General features: G+C 44.2%; 1 protein-coding gene and 1 long non-coding RNA gene across 15 annotated transcripts in view; both read left to right on the forward strand.

The window, feature by feature from the left end:
- Positions 1–21,863, forward strand: part of DNM1 (dynamin 1) — a 129,623-nt gene that overhangs the window by 42,947 nt on the left and 64,813 nt on the right. For 11 of the 14 annotated variants that reach the window (XR_014004240.1, XR_014004241.1, XR_014004242.1 and 8 more), the window contains exons 5-10: positions 242–340; positions 1,986–2,146; positions 3,580–3,722; positions 5,327–5,462; positions 6,824–6,891; positions 8,895–9,033. Coding sequence is in view for 10 of the 14 variants with exons in the window: in XM_081179702.1 (XP_081035828.1) it covers positions 242–340; positions 1,986–2,146; positions 3,580–3,722; positions 5,327–5,462; positions 6,824–6,891; positions 8,895–9,033 (746 nt within the window). In the remaining 4 variants the exon portion in view is untranslated. Of the gene's footprint in view, positions 1–241; positions 341–1,985; positions 2,147–3,579; positions 3,723–5,326; positions 5,463–6,823; positions 6,892–8,894; positions 9,034–13,229; positions 13,369–21,863 lie in introns of all 14 variants that reach the window. The other 3 variants (XM_081179705.1, XM_081179704.1, XM_081179703.1) reach the window with 1 other exon arrangement.
- On the forward strand, positions 13,375–20,860 carry LOC308579083. The gene is made up of 2 exons (XR_014004263.1): positions 13,375–17,907; positions 17,938–20,860. It is a non-coding gene; the product is annotated as an uncharacterized lncRNA (long non-coding RNA).

The raw sequence follows: 21,863 nt of genomic DNA on the forward strand, positions 1-21,863 counted from the left end.
ATGACTACTCTTCTGGAAACAGGTGTATGCTTATTCTACTCCCCTCTTCCCCACAAGCAATGAGGTATCCCATTGAGAACTCATTCCATATACTGTATATGGATATTGGGTTTTTTTCACTAACCATGAATTCAGGTCTCCTCTTGGTCTTCATATGTAGGAAATGTCCAGGATATGTACTGGAATGAAATAGGTCAATGTACTACCCCATAACTCTCATTGTTTGCTTATTATCTAACAGGCCAGCGTACCATTGGAGTTATCACCAAATTGGACCTGATGGATGAAGGAACTGATGCTCGTGATGTCCTAGAGAACAAGCTGCTTCCACTACGGAGAGGCAAGGACTTTTGTGTTTTCCTCTCTTTTCGCTTTCATTCTCCTCCTAATATCAGGGCCTACTTCAGCTCCTAGTCCTTCTTTGCATTCTGACAATTTATGTCTCTTGCCAACATTGGCCTTACTCTTTCAAAAGAAGGAGAAAGGAAATGTTTTCCCAGGCTCAAGATGAACCACCAGGTCTGGGTGAAAATACATTGGGAATTCTAAATGGGTTAAACTTTTCACACTCCAGAGTAGGGGTAGCCAATGTAGTGCCCTCCAGCTGTTTCCTACTACAACTCCTGCCAACCTCGGTCAACATGGCCAGTGGTCAGGGGTAATGAGAGCTGTAGTTGAATAACATCTAGAGGACACCATGTTGGCCGACGCTACTCCTGAACTTCAACAATAGACTTTGGATTTCTAATTGATTGTTGGAGGTGACCTTTTAACAATTTGGAGCTGGGATACCTTAAAGACCATCTCTTCGTTTCTGAAGCCACCCATATGCTTTGATCTTCAGCGGGTTTCTACAAGTCCCTTCCACTACGTCTTACTTTTGTGACATAGTCTAGTGGTTCCCAAACTTTTCTGAGTCGTGAAGCACTTTTCCGGAGAGAAATTCGTCATGGAGCAATATCATTGCCCTTAAGCCAAAGGCATTGATGTGCATTTTTTACTTTTTTTTACCTAACTCTATTTTTTATGTTTTTGGTTGTTATTTATCATATAGCAACAGCACAAAATATTTTTCAAATTCTAAATAGCTTAAATTTTGATCTAAACTTATTTTTTCTCATTGAAAAATGGATCTTCGACTACATGGCCTAAGGGCGACAATATTTTCACCTAGCACCTACATAGGTACTAAACCAAATGACAGCTGTATTGACAATGGAAGGTATTTTTAAGCATTTGGGCATGTTTTATATCATTCAAAGTGCTGCTTTCTCCACTAAACCACATAAATAAAAAGCAACAACAGCAAAAATAAAGTAAGACAAAACATTTGAGAATGAATTCAAAGCAGACATTGTAAATCCACAATATGTTACCCACATAGAGATGGTATTTAAAACCATTTTTACAGTTGCAAAACCAAAAATGTCACTTGGCATTGAAAAAGAACAATAAAACATAGCTCAGGAACTTAGATTCTAATGAGAGAGATGGGACTGTTTTGATTTGCACAATGTGGCTATAGCTGGTTGAATTTAGGACAGCTGCAGTGGAATATCTGGCTCTGCATTGGTGCGGAATCTGTATTTTGTTTTAGTAGCCATGTAGGCAGAGAACCCTGATTCACATAGTGAGTTCTTAGTTGCAAAAATTTTTTTTATTGCAGAATCTCTTGTCAAATAAATCAAGCACTCATACAACTGTGATACTAGACAGGCTGGCTTTTCCAAGTATGAGTTTGCAACCCAAAAGTTTTCCTTATTTTTTTCATAAAGAATTCAGAAAGGCTAGATGGGCAATTGGCCTGATCCGGCAGGCTCTTCTTATGTTTTTATAAGCTGTAGTCCAGCAACATCTGGAGGGCCACAGATTCCCCAAACTTGTTACTGAACACAGTTCAGTTCCTCGTTGCATCCAGATCCTTGTCATGTAGCTTGTGATTATCACTCTTTGATACCTGCACTTTTGGATCTGTTCTTTCCTAGGCTACATTGGTGTGGTCAACAGAAGCCAGAAGGATATTGATGGAAAGAAGGATATTCAGGCTGCGTTGGCTGCAGAGAGGAAGTTCTTTCTCACCCACCCAGCGTACAGGCACATGGCCGATCGTATGGGCACGCCCTACCTGCAGAAAGTACTGAACCAGGTAAAGACTGATGCACACAGGGCTGACTTGGCTGGGACTTCTGCCTGGGGTACCACCGAAAGAATAATACAAAACACATTGAGACTGTGCAGGGATCAGAGGGCTGGAAAACAGCTAGCTCAGCTCCCCGCTCTGCACGATGCACAATTCAGAATTCAGCTACAGTCATACCTGGGATTAAATATGCTTCAGGTTGAGCTCAGCTCCCCGCTCTGCACGATGCACAATTCAGAATTCAGCTACAGTCATACCTCGGATTAAATATGCTTCAGGTTGAGCGTTTTCAGGTTACGTTCCGTGGCGACCCAGAAGTAACGGAACGCGTTACTTCCGGGTTTTGCCGCTCGCACATGTGCAGACGCCCAAAATGACGTCACATGCATGCATAGACCACTAGGATGGTTGCCTCAATGTTTGGCTGGAATTTGGTTCCCTGCATTTCCCACCCACTGGCTCTAGTCCCTCCCTCTGAAGCAACAGAGAACAAGTCTCCTTGGCAGACCTTCAGAGACTTTTGTGTTTCTGCTTCTATGACAAACAGTTTAGAGAGCTGCAAATGTTAAGCCGGAAAAACAAAATGTGAAGTAGATGATTCTTTATCAATTCTAGTTACACTCTTCTGGATAAATCCATTAGATTAATTGAGTAAAACATCCCTAGTAGATGAAAAATGTGCCCCTAACTAATAAGGCAGCAGATATTATTATCATTATCATTATTATTATTATTATTATTATAAAAAGCAGTTGTTTGTAAAATCTACAGGTGGCAAGGACCACCTTCAAACAGGCATTCTGTCTTCTCTTGCACACAGGAGAATTTTTTTTCCTAAGACAGCCTTCATCAACCTGGTCCCCTCTAAATGGCTGGAGCAATAGTACTAAACATCTGGAGGGCACCAGGTTGACAAAGTCTGTTCTGAGATGATGCCAAGTGACAGACATGTGCAGCATTAAAAATATGCTGCCTTGTACAATGTTGTATGCTGACCATCAAACAATGATGACAAAAGAGTACAATTAATTTTTGTCTTCATAGACTTGGTTCATACTTAATGGCTAAACAGAAGTTTGGCTACTATGACTTTACCAAGCTCATATACTCTTCCTCTCTCATGTGATCTAGTTCCCTCTCTTATTTCCTAACCTGTGCAAACAACAGTTTACCTAACCAAGAATAGGAAAAGCATGATTTGAAGTAGGTTTCAAATTCTGGCAAGCTTTGGTTTGTGCAAACCCACAGTTTGACTGATCAAGGCATAAAAACAAACTATCAAGGCATGAGAACAAAACCCAAGAAGCAGGGAGGGGAGACGAAAGCATATCCAATCCTGAAGCATCATCCTGAAGTACAAAGCTTGCTTTTGCCTATGCGTCAACCAGCCTAATGGGATTTTAGCTCATTTTTGTCAATGGTCTCCTTTCCTTGTGCAGCAACTGACCAATCATATCCGAGACACATTGCCAGGCCTGCGAAACAAACTCCAGAGCCAGCTTCTCTCCATTGAGAAAGAAGTGGAAGAATACAAGAACTTCCGCCCTGATGACCCTGCCCGCAAGACCAAAGCTCTGCTTCAGTGAGTGACCTATTAATTAAGAGTACTTAAATTATGGTTACCAGATTTTTTGTGACCTATTAATTAAGAGTACTTAAATTATGGTTACCAGATTTTTTTCAATGAATCCAAGGACACTTCCCCTCCCCTTTTTTTGAAGCTGAGTAGCAACAGGGAGTCAGTAGTGGGGATGGTGAGGCCAAAGACCCTGGGCCCAAGCACACAGGTGTATTATATAAAGGTGCAAAGCCCTTATTTTGCGTGCTGTGAAACATAAATGCGCAGAGTTTTTAAAAAACCAGGCAACGTCTGCCTGCCTATGACTCCCGAGCCTCCCCCAGTCAGTCAAAACAAAGGGGGAAGGGGGCAAGAGATCTGTACCACCGGACATCCCTGGTTCCCCTTTGGCAGTGGTGTCACCAGCAGCACTCAGCAGCCTGGAGCCAGCCTGGTAGCACAGTTGGCTCTGGCAGTTGGCTTTGGCTGGCTTCAGGAGCTGTTCGCTGCCGTGGCGCCCGCCATTTTTCCTCTCCGGAAGTCTCCGTATGATGGATTGCGCACAAGACACATCATATGGGGACTTCCGGAGAGGAAAAATGGCGGGCGCCACAGCAGCAAGCAGCTCCTGAAGCCAGCCAGAGCCAACTGCGTTACCAGGCTGGCTCTGGGCTGCTGAGGCTGCCGCGGCCACGTTTCCCGGGAGCAGATTTGCAGATCTGGGGACATTTTGGGGATGGAATTTGTCTGGGGACAGATTTCAAATCTGGGGATTGTCCCCGGGAATCGGGGACGTCTGGTAACCCAAACTTAGATTGCTCTTGGGGCCCTGTATCACCACAATGGAAGAGTCTGCCGCTTGGGAGATTTCTGACATGCTGTGCTCAATGCCCTCTTTGATGTGCCAAGCGCCACCACCTCTGATGCATCCTCCCCTGTCCTTCCCATTGAGTTTTTCACCAGAGATAACCGTACCCTGCTGGTTCTCTCCCACTCGGTTTCCTTCATGTCCCCTATATCAATGCTGTCTTCTAAGGCCATCTTGGCTTGGAGGCTTCTAGCAGTAGCAAGCGAACACTTGAAGCCAAGGCACTGGAGTTCCTGCCTTACACCATCCTACTTGGCAACCTAAATTTTGTTCCTGGGACCTCATAAGTACATTTACTTTATTGATTTATTACATTTATATCCCACCTGTTTCTACAGGGAGCTCAAGGTGGGCATACACAGTTCTCCCTCCTCATTTAATCCTCACAATAACCTTGTGACATTAGGCTAAGAGATGGTGACTGGCCCAAGGTCACCCAGTGAGCTTCCTGGCTGAGTGGGGATTCGAACTCCAGTCTCCCTTGTCCTGGTCCAGCACTCTAAAATCACTACTCCACACTGGCTTCTGAGCCCTCGCCAGTGCTGTCTGCTAGGCTCTCTATCCATTCTTAAGCTTGTGTCATATATGTTGTAGCAAATGATTTAGACCTTTTTTTTTTTTGGAGTGTGCAATAGAAAGGGCCAATCACAGCCAGCTCACAAGCTGACGGTAAAACATGTGATGGCTTCAGTGAACTTTAGTTGGATGGGTGTTCTACATTTATGAAATCTCTTCCTCCCTTCTTTAATTCCCTGCATAGAATGGTCCAGCAGTTTGCTGTCGACTTCGAGAAGCGCATTGAAGGCTCTGGCGATCAGATCGATACCTATGAGCTGTCTGGAGGTGCCAGGATCAACCGCATCTTCCATGAGAGATTCCCCTTTGAGTTGGTGAAGGTAAAACGGATCCCTCATTAGCATTTGCCTAGGCCAGCCTTCTGCAATCCAGTTCCCTGCAGATATTTTGGCCTACAACTTCCACCAGCCCTGCTGTGTCCTGCTGGGTTGTTGAACAGCTGTGCCGACTGGAATGAATTCTGAGGTGGCTGGCATAGGCTGCCGCTGGCATTTCCTTTTTTGCTCCCTGTACTCTTTCTTCTTCTTCTTCTTCTCAACTGGTCTCCTTCAGGGTAACATGCTGCTTTCTTCGTTTTCATTTCCTTCCATTTTCCTTCTTTTTGCTAATCATAGAATCATAGAACTGTACAGTAGGAAGGGACCATGATATCTTCCAGTCCAACCCCCTCAGTGCAGGAATTGCAGCTAAAGCATCCCTGACAGACAGCTATCCTCTGTTTAAAAACCTTCCGCAAAGAATCCACCGTCTTCTGAGGGAGCCTGTTTCACTGTCAAATGGCTCCTGCCCCCATAAAGTTTCGTCAGAATCTCCTCCCTCCTCATTTGAATCCATTGGTTTGGATCCCACCCCCTGGAGCAGCTGGGGTGGTCTCCCTGTCTTCTTTCTGTGAGGCCCTGAAAACCTATAAGAACAGGGGTGTAAGTTTCAGTTTCCTGAGGGACAACCTTTTTGAGAGAACTGTTGTAGAGCTGAGGTGAATAACAAGAGGCCATTTGCCCTTGAGCTTATTTATTATTTACTTAATTTATTTATTGCATGTATATTGAAATACTTTATTGTCACTTGTCCAGCTTGTATACAGTGAGATTACACAAGCACCCCCCACTCAGCTCTCATAGTCTTAATTCCCCTCATTTACTGACGCACACCCACCAAATCCGAAAGTCAGTTGCCCTGTTATTATCTTTTCATTCAGCAGCCTAACAGCCCACGGATAGAAGCTGTTCTTTACCCTGTTGGTGCGACTAATCATGCTTCTATATCTTCTGCCTGAGGGCAGGAGATCAAGAAAGTGCCGGCCAGGGTGTGAATCATCCCTGAGAATTTCCCTCACTCTCCTGAGGCAACGGTATATCCCGCCTTCTTAATTTATTGCATTTATATCCTGAGGAGCTCAGGCTGCCGTACATAGTTCTCCTCTTCCCCATTTTATCCTCACAACAACCCTATGAGGTAGGTTCAGGCTGAGAGTGAGTGACTGGCCCAAGGTCACCCACTGAGTTTCATGACCAAGTAGGGATTTGAACCCTGGCCTCCCAGATCCTCGCCTGTCATTCTGCAGTAATAGCAGCTTCCTGGTCAAGTACAAGGGAAGCCCCTCATAGAGCACATTGAGGTAGTCCAGACTTGTAGCAACATGCTGCAATGGCTGCGCTGATGGCTTTTTCTCCCCATGCAGATGGAATTTGATGAGAAGGAGCTGCGAAGAGAGATCAGCTACGCCATCAAGAACATCCATGGAATCAGGCATGTATCAATGCAGTGGAGGCAGGCTGCCTCTGCGCCGTTTCTTTGACAGTATTTCTAGAACTTCCAGGGCTGGGTCCTGAAGACAACAGAGGTATGGTAGGTTGGCAGACGGGCAGAAGTGCCTGCCGAGGTGGCCGGCTTTGAAACCTGTGGGTAGGTTCCACTATTGATCCCCGTTGGCTTGCTTCCTGTTTCCCTGAGCCAGGAGCATGTAAAATAAAGCTGCCTTTCCATTCACTGTGGAAGGAGAAGTGATGTCATCTGCAAGAATAAGTACCCCAGGAAGTAATCCCACCCTGGCTATTGTTTCATGTTGCTTTTTCCCCTCGAATATCTACAACGGCTCAGTTTTCCATTCTGGTGGTGAGGCCACTTCTGTCTGCAACCTGCACTGGTGTAAAACAGGCTTGTCATACTTGCAGGACCCATTTAGACCGCCTCCCCCACCTGATGCCTTCCAGATGTTTCTTCAGCCTTGGCTCATGTGGTCACTGGTTGGCACTATGAGGGCTGTAGACCAAAACATCTGGATAGCACCAGCTTCAGGCGTATGGCTTTGATGTTGCACCAAGCCCAGGGGCTGGCTGTAGTTTGGCCTGATTAAGACAGGGAGGAGGTTCTTAGCATGCCAGCTGGGACAGAGCAGCCCTGAGGTGCATTTTGCTCCTCTCACTTCCCATGAGTTCTCAGCACTTTTAAGTTTTCCACGATGAGCAACTCATGCTGGGGTGTGCATCCTGCCTAAGGCCCACATCGTAAAGGTTGAGTTGGGATACACATTTGTTGCTGCTTCTGTATGCAGTGATAATCAGCCTCAAAGTTCTCTTGGCTCTGTTCTCATCTGATGCTCTGCTCCCTCTGCCCTCACTGCAAGTGTGTCATTAGAAAAGATATGCAATCTAAGGGACTAACTAGGTGTGGTGGTGGCGGCAGAACTGCTCCCGCTACTTGAGCCTCTTCTCTTCCTTGCAATGACAAGGGCAGCCTTCACCAACCTGGTGCCCTGGGAAAATTTAGTACTACAAGTCCCATCATCCCCATCCAGCACAGCAATAGAACCCCATAAAGTAGCACATGCCACGCTACAAAGGAACAAATTGAAAACAGTAATGAAAAATTACTAATGTAAAAGTGGGGAACCAGTGGCCCTGTACATCTTGTAGGACTACAGTTCCCATCATCCCTGGCCATTGGCCAAGCTGGTCAAGACTGGTGGGAATTGGAGTCCAACAAGGTTTTGTGCAGGCAAGGGAGCCAAATGCATCCCCCTAAGCCTCTTCATCTAGCCCCTGCCAGGCCCTGCTCTGGGCCCTCCTCAAAGGCTTTTGATTGGTTTGAATGTGTTGTTGAACTGAGAGAATGCCTCTCACTTGCTTAGATGGTGGATGGATTGGTAGTGTGTGTGTTTGTGTAGAAACACCTGACTTTTGCATGGCTGGGATGTAAAGTACTGTACAAAGGTAAAAGTCATTTCCATTGCTCAGCCTCTGGCCCCATCCACTGCAGCATGCAGCCCTGGGAAGGTTGCCTGTATGAGTGTGTGAGACAAAGGTTCCTCACCCCTGATTTGGAGGGCCAAAGGTTCCCCACTCCTGCTGCAAGCAATGCTCAGAGAACCGTGCAGCAGGGCAGAAGAAGGGTCAGCTTGGGAGGCCCAAAGCCTGCTGGGACAGGAAGGCCATCTCCTCTCCATCTAAGCCAGAGGTTGGCCCATCACTTCAGCTCCCTACATCCCTGACTACATCACCTGGAGCTGATGGTAGCTGGGAGAGCCACAGTGTCCTTCACCCCTGGCCTTGTCCATGTGGGGAAGTGGGTTGTGTAGCCCTCAGAGAGCTCTTCTCTTCCTTCCTGATTTTTCAAGTCTCACCCAGCACACCCCAAGCTGCTTCTCTGTGATATGAGCGACTGCTCTGAAGTTGATCTGTAATGCTGTGTCACTCCTCTTGCCCTGTCTTCCTCCCACTTTGTCTTGTCCTCTTCCCCACCGGGGTGTTTAGAACCGGTCTCTTCACGCCCGACATGGCCTTTGAGACCATTGTGAAAAAGCAGGTGAAGAAGATTAAAGAGCCTTGCCTGAAATGCGTGGATATGGTGATTTCGGAGTTAATCAATACCGTTAGACAGTGCACCAAGAAGGTAACCCCGAAAGGGAGCATGGAGTCCCAACATGCTCTTGCCCACATCCCCTCTGGCTGAAGCACAGCATTTGTGATCTGGGTGACAACCCTGCCTGGCAGTGACGTTTTGTTGTATTTTCTAACTACCGTCCTTAACAGCATGACTAGAACTGAGCGAATCCAGGCTGGAGTTCCCTAGCCAATCAGAAAGAGATGGGGAAGCTTAAGGGGTGTGGCTAGCTTTCCTTCCGCCAAACAAAGCACAGCCATTTCTTCATGAGCTCTAGAATCCTGGGTCCCACTACAACTTATTGCACCATGAGGAACAAATGCATTCAGCTGGCCCTCAAACAGGAGGAAAATTTTATACTTAAAAAAAAGAGAACCCAACAAGAACAGGCTGCAGCCTTGTCCCCACCTCCCACAGCTTCACCAGAATCCTACCTGATTTCTCCATTTGCTTCTGATTTCTCCATTAGAGCTTCCTTTGGAGATTTCAGGTCTTCAGAATGGGATATAGATAGGAAACAATGCTTAGGGTGAAAACAGATTTAGCATTCCCAGAGGGATTACAGCTGGCTTGGCTTCACAACATCTCTTAGAGACATGCACACCAGTGACTGGAACACCTAGTGCCTTCAAACATCAGACTTTTTTTCTTTTTTAGAGTAACACATAATATTTTTCTAACAGTCTGTCTCCACCATTAATAAATGTCTTTATATCTCGGGATTTCAATTTCTGAGGGCTCCATAGCCACATGGGTCTGTTCTAAAACCTCTGAAGCTTGGTACATTTTCTGATTGGCTTGGTTTGTGTCCTGTCCTGGAAGAGCAGCAACTGGCTGAAGAGAACTAAACTAAAAACATCTCTCCTCTCTTGATTGCCCACCACTCTCTCCTCAGTCTCTTGGAATGAGTTGCCTTGGAAGTTTCCATCTTTCATTCAGTTAGGCTATGATTGGCTGTCACGGGAGAGGTACCATAACCTCACCCCATTTTATTCCAAATGACTGCAGGTGCAGAGAAATACAGGAGAGACAGGTGTTCCTTCTCTTAGTCATTCTCTGCTCCTTTCAGGCAGACACCCAGGTACTGGAATTTATTTATTTAATTTTAAAAAGGCCTTTGACTCTCTAGAGTGTGAGCGCTTGGAACCCTTGGCATGTTGGACGAACTGGTGGCCATTTGGGAACAGGTAACTGGGCAGGGTGAAAGATGGAGTATTCTAGAATGTTATTTGTGGCAAAGACTGAGTCCAGGCAAATGAGGAGATGCCTGGTGCTTTGGCAAGAGGCCACAATGACCGGTTGTCATCATTCTTGGGCTCAGATTGGGAGCAAACAAAAGTGAGCGCATCTGTCATAGGTTCCTTGAAGTTCTAGAATGCTGGGAGGACTTTTGTTTTTTTACCCTGCTCTCCTTATGGGGGTGTTGGGGGGTCTGTGGCTGTGGGGAGCACCCAGAAATCTTGCCATTAGTGCCTGATTAAACACAAGCCGCTAGGCTGCCAAGTATGCAGTGTCATCTGAATAACTGGATTGGAAGGGCCAATTTTTCATGCCCCTGCCCACTCCACTTGTACCTTCTCTGTTAATTTTCCCATTGGTTAATCACCATTCCCTGCTTTTCTACAAATCTCCTTTTCTGTTTGTTTGTGCTATTCACATTCTTTCCTCTTTATCTTATTTCTCTCGCCCTCCCCCAACAAGAGCAAATCTGTATCTGTAGTGAAACCCTTTCTAAAACGGTCATGAAGAAGTTTCCTTCTTTCTAGTGAGGACTGGGTATCCAGAGGTGTGAGGATCCTTTGGCCCTCCAAGTGTTGCTGAAATACAATTCCCACCATCCCTAGTCATTGGCAATGCTTGATTGGGCTGATGGGAGTTGTAGTCAAACAATATCTGTAGGGCTGAAGGTTCCCCATAATTGTTCTAAGCAATTAGGAAGCAGGTAAGAATGGAAAAGTTGGAAAGAATGCAGACAGATAGAGATTGTTATCACTGGTTCCTACAGAACCAACACTTGCAGTTTGAATTCGCCTGTGACTGAGGCCCTTGGCGCTGTGTGTGTGTGAGAGAGAGAGAGAGAATGAGAGAGAAAGGAAAGAGCGTTGTTTAGTCCAGCATAACCCTGTACAAGTGGAAACTGTACCAAAATGGTGCAGCATAAAGTGCTGTTGTTCAGGGAGCCAGCCAGCCATTCCCTTTTCCATTTCATTCCTCCTCACCTGTCAGAACTGCCATCCTAACTGCAGCTGGGAAAAAACACTTCTAGCCACTCAGGTTATGCGGGCCTCTAGGACAATGTTGGTCCCAGAAACACTCTTCAGCTGTGTACCTGCTCCTTCAGGGGTAGTTCTGTGCAGGGCAGGCAGTTGACCAACTTAGAATAATAGAATCATAGCTTGTAGCATTGGAAGGGACTCTAAGGGTTTTCTAGTCCGATTCCTTGCAATGCAGGAATCACAGCTAAAGGTTTCCCGGCAGGTGACCATCCAACTTCTTCTTAAAAGCCTCCAGTAAAGGAGAGTCCACCTTCTTCTTTGGTTTAGTCGGAACCTCATTTATTGTTTTTTAAATTCACTGGTTCGGGTCCTACCCTATGGAGCAGGAGAAAACAAGCTTGCTTCATCTTTCATGTGGAAGCCCTTAAGGTATTTGAAGATGACTATCATATCACCTCTCATCTAAGCAATACATACCAAGCTCCCCAAACTGTTCCTCATAAGGTTGAGTTCCCAGACCTTTTATCATCTTGGTCACCGGCCTCTACACATGTTATCTATAAACAGAAAGTAGCACATGCAAATGTACACTGGGGTGTTTTTTGAGGAGAGGGAACTGTGCCTAATTGGCCACTGGTAGGTTTTGCAGATGCAGCCAGGAATTCAAGATTGTACAGTAGTACAATAACCAACGAAAAGGATATCACTACAACATAACGCTAGCAAGTCATCAAATAGCAATTCATTTGAAATATATCAAAAGTAAGCATGCAGTAAGACAATTAACAGTATATTCTAAAGTGAGGCCAAAGCTGGTGGCATTAGCACCTGACAACATACCTTGTCTCCTCACACCAATATTTTTATACTCAGACTCAAAAGGTAAGAAACACCCTTGTTGCTGTTTGGCAGCTGTTCCCTTATGAAAGCACACAGGGAGGGGGAAACAGTTGGCACCTGATTTATGCAAGCTGCAGAATCCAGCTTTATAGTACCGAAGCTTCAGGTTACAGAATACTATACATGATTCTGAGTTTTAAAAAGTCTAGCAGAGTGCATACACATGTTATGTGGCAACATACAGTGGTAAATTTTAACTCATGTTCATCTTCAAGAGAAAAGTCACACATAGTAAAAGCTGCAGAAGAGAGCCTGTAGATCAGGGACAGGGAGTCTGTGATGCCCCATGTATTGAATCTTGATTCCTATCAGCCTCAGCTGGCATGGCCAATGGTCAGGGATTATGCAAGTTGTAGTCCAGCAACATTTGGCAGGCTGCAGGTTCTCCACCGCTGCTGTAGGTCTTCCCTCTGACACATATGTTAGGGTTTTCAGGGTTACTTCTTCAAGGACCTTAAGTTTCATGTTTTAGCTTTTTAGGTGTCCACATAGAAAGCAACCTTGAGAGTGGATGAGAGATGACCTGAGGCCCCAGTTAGACTCTCAATAGGGAGATGAAGGCTTCATTTTTTCAGGAGTCAGAGAGAGTGGTAGGGTTGGGGAGGAAGGGATCCCTGCATTTTCCCATCTGTCCATTTCACTGGCCACACCCTGGCTTGCAGTTTTTCATTCCATCTTTTCTTCCTCCTGTAGAATCCACCTGATGCTTGGCAGCACTTTGGGTCCTTTAGTGACGCTCACTTGGGTTACATTTGCCTAAGGCAGAGATAAACAATATCGTTCCTTCCAGATGCTGCTGGACTTTAGTACTCATCAGCTCCAGCCAGCTTGACCAGTGGTCAGGGGTGGTGGGAGCTGGGACCCCAGCAACACCTGGATGGCACCACATTGGCTACCCCTGGCCTGTGGAGTGAACCAAAATCTCATTTTTGCCTTGTGTTTTTCTCTTCTTCCTTTCTCTTTCTCTTTCTTCCTTTCTTCCCCTCCCTCCCCTCTGTCTGATCTCTTTCTTTCCTCCTCCGTCTGCTTCGCACTCCTTTCTTCTTCTTGTTGTTGCTTCTCTCCTTCCCTGCTCCTTTCGCCACGCAGAACGGGTCTCTTCACGCCTGACCTCGCTTTTGAAGCCATAGTGAAAAAGCAGGTGCAGAAACTGAATGAGCCATGTCTGAAGTGTGTGGACATGGTAGTGAGTGAGCTCACGTCCACCATCAGAAAGTGTAGCGAAAAGGTAAAGAAACCGTACGCCCCCAAAGAGAGGGATCCTTGGCACAATGCCACTTTGCACCCAGGCATACCCATCCATCCAGGGACAGAGACACAGGGGCTCATTTCTTGGTACGCCGAGTGCAGCGATCCCTACCAGCAAAAAGAGGAAAATGAGGGACGTGTGCCAGAGTTTGGCTCTTGGTTTGTTAGTAGGCAATAGGCATTGAGTTCTTTAAAACAGTTGTTTGTTTTTTATTATTATTTACTGTGTTGATGTGAAGCTTTTCATCCCCAAGCGACCTCAGAGCAGTTAACGTAAGAATAAATAAACCATATCACTAAAAATCACAGAACAGAATTAAAGCAATATTGATAACGAGGATTTGCTGGTGGTGGCAAATCCTACAGTATGACCATTCCAATTGGCTTCGTACAAAGTCTGGCATGCCACTGGGTCACAGAAGGGTACAATCTCATGGCTTTATATCTGTCCATTGTCCAGTGTCTGGAACAAGGTTAGACAACCTGGTGCCTTCCAGATGTTGCTGGACTACAGCTCCCACCATCTCTGACCATTGGCCGAACTGGCTGGAGTTGATGGGAGCTGGAGCAATGCGCATACAAGGTTTATACCCTACTGTTTTCAGTAAAAGGGATAACAGCCTCTCAGTGAAGACCTGATTCAACCTCATTCTTGGTTATATGAGTGAAGGAACTGTGAACAAGCCATTTGCACAGCCAATAATAAGTAACCCCAAGCTGTGTTTGTGATTGCAAACTGGCCCGATCAACACCATAACATCTACCATGACACAGCCATCTACCTGCTTCCTAAGTGCCTAGTAATGCATTCATTTACAAATGGCTACTAACCACGGTGGATATGCTTTGCCTCAATGGTTTCAGGAAACCACGGGATGAGAGAGGGCTCTTGGGTTTGGGTCTTGTTTGCAGGTTCCCCATTCAGGCTTCTGGTTGGCCACTTTGAGAACAGGATGCTAGACCAGATGAATCCCCTTTTGCCTTGTTACCGTAATTCCAGATGGTATAATTAAGCAAATTAACCATCTTGCTCTTTCAGACGTTAAAGTGGTGTTGGTGATGGTAGTGTTGTTCTCAAGCTCTTTAGGGGGAAGAGGGGCCCAAATTAATAAATGATCCACTTACAATGTAATGTTGTGTCTGCCATCACTCAGAGCCAACTGCTATAAATTTCTTAAGATAGGAATTCAGAAGTCAGCTGGATAAAAAGGGTGATTGCTTATTAGCAAGCCCTTTCTTGTTATACTCTCCCTTTGTTTCAGAATAAAGTCTTGTTGCAACACACACACACACACACACACACACCCCGGCCCCAATTTCAAACTCTCCCTGATTTGCATGTTGAAAACCTGTTTTATTTGCTTTTCCCCATCTGGAAAGCCAAACTTTTGAGAACAAGGAAGCAGAGAAAGAGATTGTGGATATTAAAAAAAAAACCCACAAAAAACCAAATAAATAAATAAATAAATTGAGATTGATATTCCAGATCTCTTCCAGACGATGCCATCTCACATCTGCCAGATCAGTGCTGTTTTCCTGAACCTGTGGACTCCATCAGGGGGCACCACACACCTCCTTAAAGAGGCCAGCTTGCCCTTTAGTTGATACATTCATTGTTTACAGCTGGATTAGTGTCCTAACAATTCACTCTCCCTGCTCAAGTAAAGTTGCAAGTGCTGTACTAAAAACCACTCCGTTTCTCTCCTGTATTCCAGGACTGGATCCGGCAATCTCAAAGAGATATTCCCAGGTTTGAGAGTAGAAGTAGGAAGAGTGCCTGCACACAGCAGTCCAAAATGAGAAATGCAAAAGCAATTTAAGGCTGCAATCCTATACCCCATTATCCTGGGGTTAAGTCCCATTGAATTCAGTGGGACTTACTTCTGACTGAATGTGTGGCTTGCACCATGAGTCAATTGCGAAAATGTCAGGGCTACATAAGAGGTGACGTTAAATGAATCTTTAACATGCATGGTTGTTTTTTTTTTAAAAAAATGCAAATAGCATCCTGAAAATTAATGGGGTTGCATCAAGTGGGTGGGAAAGGGAGATTTAACCCTTTCCTTCTGTGCTGAGGTCCTGAGCAAAATCTCTTCTCTGAAGTGACAGCTTGGGAGAAGAGGGTTCCAAGACAATCAAGCAACATTTTCTTAGTTCCTGCACCTCTTTTCAAGAGACATTTTATACCCCACTTTCCTTCAGCACTTGAATTCTTGCCCTGCAGCTCCCCCTCTCTTTGTGACTTGTTTTCTCCCACTGAATAAGGCAATGCTCCACTTTGGGCTCTTTCCTCTTATTTGTTGGTAGAGGAGTCAGGTCCACCTCTCTTGCTCTCACTGTCACATTACAGACAGTGTCACATGCTTAGCAGATATATCTTGAAAACTCAAATCCCAGAACCCAGAAGGTCCTAGACCTGGATTGGGTGGGAAGGGGGAACTGCTAGAAGAGTTGATGTTTCTGCTTCAGTAGGTGGAATCCTTCCCTCTGAATCAGCTATGAATGCAAGACATGCCTTTTGTAATGCTGGCTATTAGTCTAACACAACCCTGTGCTCAGGGAATTTCTTTGGAGTTCTAAGAGAAATGCTAATCTAGGTGTCTTGAGGCCTACATGTTAGGTGAATTGTGTTTGCTTGTTTGTGTGTGTGTGCGTGCGCTCACTGGACCTTCCTGTTTCCGTGAGTGAATTTCTGTTCTGAATATTCCATCTCACCCCCAGAGTGACTTGATATAAGCCGCAAGGAAAGGCAGACCTGAGTTATAAAACCCCATCCCCGTCCATCAGCGAAAGATCGTTACTAATCATTGCAAATTGCACGGGAAATGAATCCATCTGTTTTTCTGAGCGGTCTGTGTGGGTGTGGATGGATGTGTGGGTGCATATAACTGAGCCACAAGAAAAGATGGAAAAACTTAGCTGGTGCTGAAAAAAGAATGAAGAGCTAGAGGAAGAGGTGGAAGTGTAGGGAAACAAATGGTTCCTTCGGTTAGGCCTGGCAGGCCTGGCTCTGACATTTCATTTTACACATGACAAGACTCTTCACAGCCTGAACGCGCTGCTGTTGTTGCATCACCTTAACAAGATGGCCACCCCCCTTTTTTTTAACGGCTCTGCTCCTCTGCCTTTTCTTGAGAGCCTGACCCTGAGAAATCAAGCAGCTGCCACTTTTCCAACAGGGAGATAGAAAGATGGGAAATTCAGGTTTAAGACAGGAATCTTTTCAAGCAAGGGCCCCCAGCCCTTCTGTCAGGCAGAGTGAGGGGACAGGGATGTTCAAGGGCCTTCCACGTAGCCTGACCCGCAAACCCTCACTCCAAACTGGCCTTTTGCCCCCAGGAACGGTGGATAATGGTGGCCCAGAGTTTAAGTGAGATTTAGCTGCCTGGGCAGCTTCTGTACCAGGGAATGTGTCTGATCTTGCTCCTTCCTTCAGGCAGCAAAATGTTTTAGTCCAGCAAAGGCATGGGGCAGGAGTTTGACACAATTTGCACTGATGAGCAAAATTACCTAATTTACACTTTACAGAACATTGTGTGAGCTGAAATGCAATGAAGTTATCCACCAAGTAAGATGCAAAAAGTACATATAGTGATGTAAATAAACATACATAAAAATCAATACAATAAGTGTGATCCACACTTACTTTTGCCCCACTCTTTCCAGGCACAGGTCTGCACTTCAAAACACTGTATCTGAGTGCTCTTTAAAGCTGAAGCACAACAAACAACCATTTGGGTTTTCCATGGATTGCTCCAGTTTGGTGCTAAAGAGCAGGTTTTCATGTCAAAAGCTCCAGGGCAACAAAGCTTTCAGACATGAAGCTTTAAAACATGGACTGTGCCTGGAAAGCTGGAGGAAAGATGTGTGTGGATAAATGAGCCCCTAGCTAAAGTAGTGTACAATAATGCTTACACAAATGTACACATTAGGAGACATTTGCACTATAATGCTTATGAATTCTCATACAGACTTAATTTTTTTATATAAACTAATGTGTATCATAAAATCATAGTTGGAATAGAGTTAGGGTCATCTGGTCTAACCCCCTGAATTGCAGGAATCCTGGCCACAGCTGTCCCTGGGTGGACAATGGCAATGTGAAAATGTGGAGAATTGGGAAAATGAGAAACTGAAATTAGCAGATTCACTCATCCCTAGTCTGGCCCTGCCAGGCCTACCTGAAGACATCAGGGGTTGAAACTGGAGCTGCCAGCAGGCCGAACAAATGTTCTACCGTTGAGCTATAGTGCTTTTCACCTGTTTATTTTATGTGTTGAGCCAGGCTGCTGTTAAAGGTGCAGGGGTTCTGCCAGAGAAGGTGGCCACCAACCTTCCACTTGCAAAGTAGTAATTACTAGCTCTAGGCCAGGCCTAGGACAACCATTTCAGCAGGTTGCACCAGCCCATATGTAACGTTGGACCTGAGCGAGGCAGCTGTCAGAACAGTAGAGGAAGAAGCGAGGGCAGAGGGAGGTGAGAGGAAGAAGCAGAGACTTGATTGGAGATGTGGTCTGAGGTTGTCCACTGCGAGTTCCATAGCATGGAGGTTGTCCACTGCGAGTTCCATAGCATGGAAGAAAGTTCCTAAGTTAGGGAGACACCTGTAGATGCAGCTGTCACGTTCTGGAATAAAGGACACGATGGTGAAAGTCCAGGAGAGGGAAATGTGCACTTGGCAAATATTTGAGAACCAATTTCCAAGCCAGCCCCCTTTCTTAGGTTTCACCTGCTCTCCTGTTCAGGATCATGGCATTTCTGGGTGCTTCGTCGTGCTACTGCCTCCCCACCTTGCCCCTTTGCATCCCGACGCATGATCCCTTGTGGGCGTGGTGTCCCGTGATGTGCCTGTGGCCTGCTCTTCCCCAGCATCGCTTGACCCCATGCATGCGCTAGGTGTGGTGTTTCCCCCGCATGAGTTCTGGTGAACATGGCTATGACAGTTTTCCTTTCCTTCTGCTTTGTTTGAAATTTTTATCAAATAGTCAAAGTTTTGAATAAACTGAGAGCATTTCACAGATTGGAGTAGTTTGTTTTGTGTCAACAAGATGGTTATTGCTTTTCTATTTTTCCAACAACAAAAAGCTGAGAAAGATTTTCCAATTTCCTGGGTTTTTCCTGGCACGGTTCCTTCTATCTTAACCAGCAAGAAGTAAGGATGTTTCTCCCTCTGTCTGAAGCAGGTTTGGGGACACCCTATTCCCATCACCCCTAGTCAACATGGTCAGTCAAAAGGGATGATAAAAGCACAGCAACACCTAGAGTTGTTACTGTGTGAATTTCTGGTCGCCTCACCTCAAAAAGGAGATTGTAGAGTTGGAGAAGGTTCGGAAAACGGCAACTATAAAGGGGATGGAGTGACTCTCCTATGAAGAATGGTTGAAGCATTATGAGATTTTTAGTTTAGAGAGACTGCAAGTAAGAAGTGACATGATACCAGTTCATTATGTATAGCATGAAGAAAGTGCATAGAGAAATGATTTTCTCCCACTCTAGAACTCATGGATATTCAACAAAGTTGGAGCACTCTTGTGTCTGAATCTTTCATGTGGGTTTCCCAGAGGCATCTGGTTGGGCCCTTGAGGACAGGATGCTAGACTGGGTGGACATTTGGCCTGATCCAGCAGGCTCTTATGGAGGGCTGCAGCTTGCCCTTCCCTGATCTAGAGCAATAAGCAGCTAAATATTCAGACATTCCAGTCTTGGTAATGTCAAATGTTGCAGTTGTGGCTGCCCTTAAAAATGACTTCAGTTAGAAGATTCACAATGAAATATACTTTGTATACGCTGTCCAGTCCTTGTCAGACTGCTTTACAGCTTCCTATGCACATTTTCTCAGAAGTCTCATTATTTCTTTTTTCTAAATATGTTTTATTGAGTTTTACAGAACATATTTCAATTTAAACATCTCGTTCGCCTTCACATTTATGATTCTCAGAATCCCCAGACTTCCTACCGCCCTTTTCAATGTCAATCCCTTTTTCTTTCAACTTATCCATTTTTTATCTAATTTGTTAACAATATTATTACCTTTTTCTGCTGTGTTTCGTACGTTACAAGTATTACTCTAATCCTGCCAAAGTTTTTAGTTGTTTACAGTGTTCTCTTAAATAAATTATGTATTTTTCCCATTCTTTCTTAAACTTCTTCTCATCCTGGTCTCTCATTCTCCCTGTCAATTTTACCATTTCAGCATAGTCCATCATCTTCATTAGCCATTCTTCTCTGGTCGGAACCTTATCTTCTTTCCAACTCTGGGCCAGTAATATTCTTGCTACTGTCGTCGCATACATAAATAGTCTTTTCTGCTCTTTAAGAATCTCTGTACCTAAAATGCCTAACAAAAAAGCCTCTGTTTTTTCCACAAAAGTTATTTCAAACATTTTCTTCAATTCATTATATATCATTTCACAGAATGCTTTAGTTATCTTGCACCACATATGTAGAACGCGCCTTCTTTTTCTTTACATTTCCAGCATACATTAGAAGCAGTTCTATACATTTTAGCTAATTTTGCTGGTGTTAAATACCACCTATACATCATTTTCATATAGTTTTCTTTCAACGAACAGCACGCTGTGAATTTTAGATCTTCCTTCCATAATTTTTCCCAAAACAGAAGTTGGATATTATGCCCAGTATCTTGTGCCCATTTTATCATTACCCATTTTATTTCTTCGTGTTTTGTGTGCCATTCTATCAACAGTTTATACATTCTAAATAATAACTTCTCATTGTTTCCCAATAATACCTTTTCATACCTTGAAAATTCTGTACTAAATCCTATTTTCTCATCTGCTTTAAACATATCATTTACATATCTCATTCTTTTCAATGGGGCTTACTTCCAGGTAAGTGTGCACAGGACCGTAACCATGTCATGTTCAATTATAATCTTGCCTATCAGCTTCAATTTAAGTAAGCAATGAGATGTTCGGTTCATAGTTTCTTTCCTTAGTGTTTGCCTGTTTATATTTGCCTTTATATTTGTTCTTCTGGAACCAAAAATATGGATTGCTTAACAATGTAACCAAATTCTTTCCAATGAGTCTAAATCTTATTGTTTCACAGAAAACAGTAACACAACTTGTAAATAAGACCAAAATGCTTCAGTAGAGAGAAGCAATATTATCCTATGCTGCTCAGCTTTCTGATACCCAGTATTCTCAATGCATCCATTTTTGCTATGTACCAGGCCACGCAAAATTAGCTATAATTGCCACTCCTAATTTCAACTTCACAGTTACCATTGTCAAGGAGGCATATCTGCTATTTTAATTTCAGCCAAAGTGACATAGCATGTTTCTGCATACTGTATTTATAGTCTATCCTGTGTTCCAAAATTTCAAAGCAGTTTGCAGTTTGAAAAGATGCATATGCCAAAACACAGTCTTTATTAATCCTAATTAAGCTCGTGAATTACTTAAATTATTAATCACTAAAGTAAAACAAGAGGGGCTATAAAATGTCTTTTTAAAAAAACCCTGTCAAAATGGAAAAATTCTTCTGATAGACCACACATCTTATATTACCCTTGGTATAAATATCCAGAAGGGAACTTCTCTATCTGACAGGGCCCTTGCTAGGCTCTTGTAGGACTCAAAGCTCAGGTATGGCACATACTTATAAGTATAGTTGCCTCTGGACAAGATAATGCAGCAAAAAGGTGGGCTTTCCCTGTGAAAACCCACTCTTTAGCACTCAATTGTAGCAAATGTCAATCTGCTGAAAACCCGAATTGATGTTTGCTCCAATTGTGGGCTAAAGAGCAAGTTTTCACGGGAAAACTCCAGGGCAAAAAAACCCTCAACAAGATATCAGAATTTAGGTGGGTCTTTCAGGTAGGGTTCTCAGTAAAGTTCTCACTAAATAATCTCTGGGCTCTTTATACCAAGTGTAAAAGTGTGGATCAGCCCTTAGTGCATCAACTTTGTGAAAAGGTGCATCTTGCATCTGATTCTCTTGAGCCATCATATAAACAGCCTCTGCTAAATCATTCAGTTTGCCATTGCATTTTGGCTCAGAGCTTGATGGGTGCTGGAGCCTTAGAAAGGCCCAAGTTTCACACCAATCCCTTCAAAAGATGGTAAAAACAAGTTAAAAAACAAACAAAACGCACAAAAAAGTATATAAAATGCACATTGACTTTGGAGCTCTTTATTAATACCAAATCTCTTGGTGCTTCTGATCTAGATGTTTCCTCTGAAATTGTCATTTTTCATCAGACTTTTTTTTATTTTTACAAAGCATTGCTCTTCTGCATCCCCCCCCCCAAGCTGCTCACAATATCCAGCTTTTCTGGAATGAAGAAAACAGCAAAACACTCAATCTGTGTAGATCACCTTAAACTTTACATACTCTTCTGCTTTGTTTTTAATTGGGGAATGTTTTGACATGTGCACAGGTGCTTCGGGCCTTATTGTGAGCAAAAGTATTTCTTATGATTTTAGCAGCTTAGATGCTGTTTTCCTCTCC

The sequence above is a fragment of the Podarcis bocagei genome (assembly GCF_964188305.1).
Source record: "Podarcis bocagei genome assembly, chromosome: Z".
In the NCBI taxonomy this organism is placed as follows: domain Eukaryota; kingdom Metazoa; phylum Chordata; class Lepidosauria; order Squamata; family Lacertidae; genus Podarcis; species Podarcis bocagei.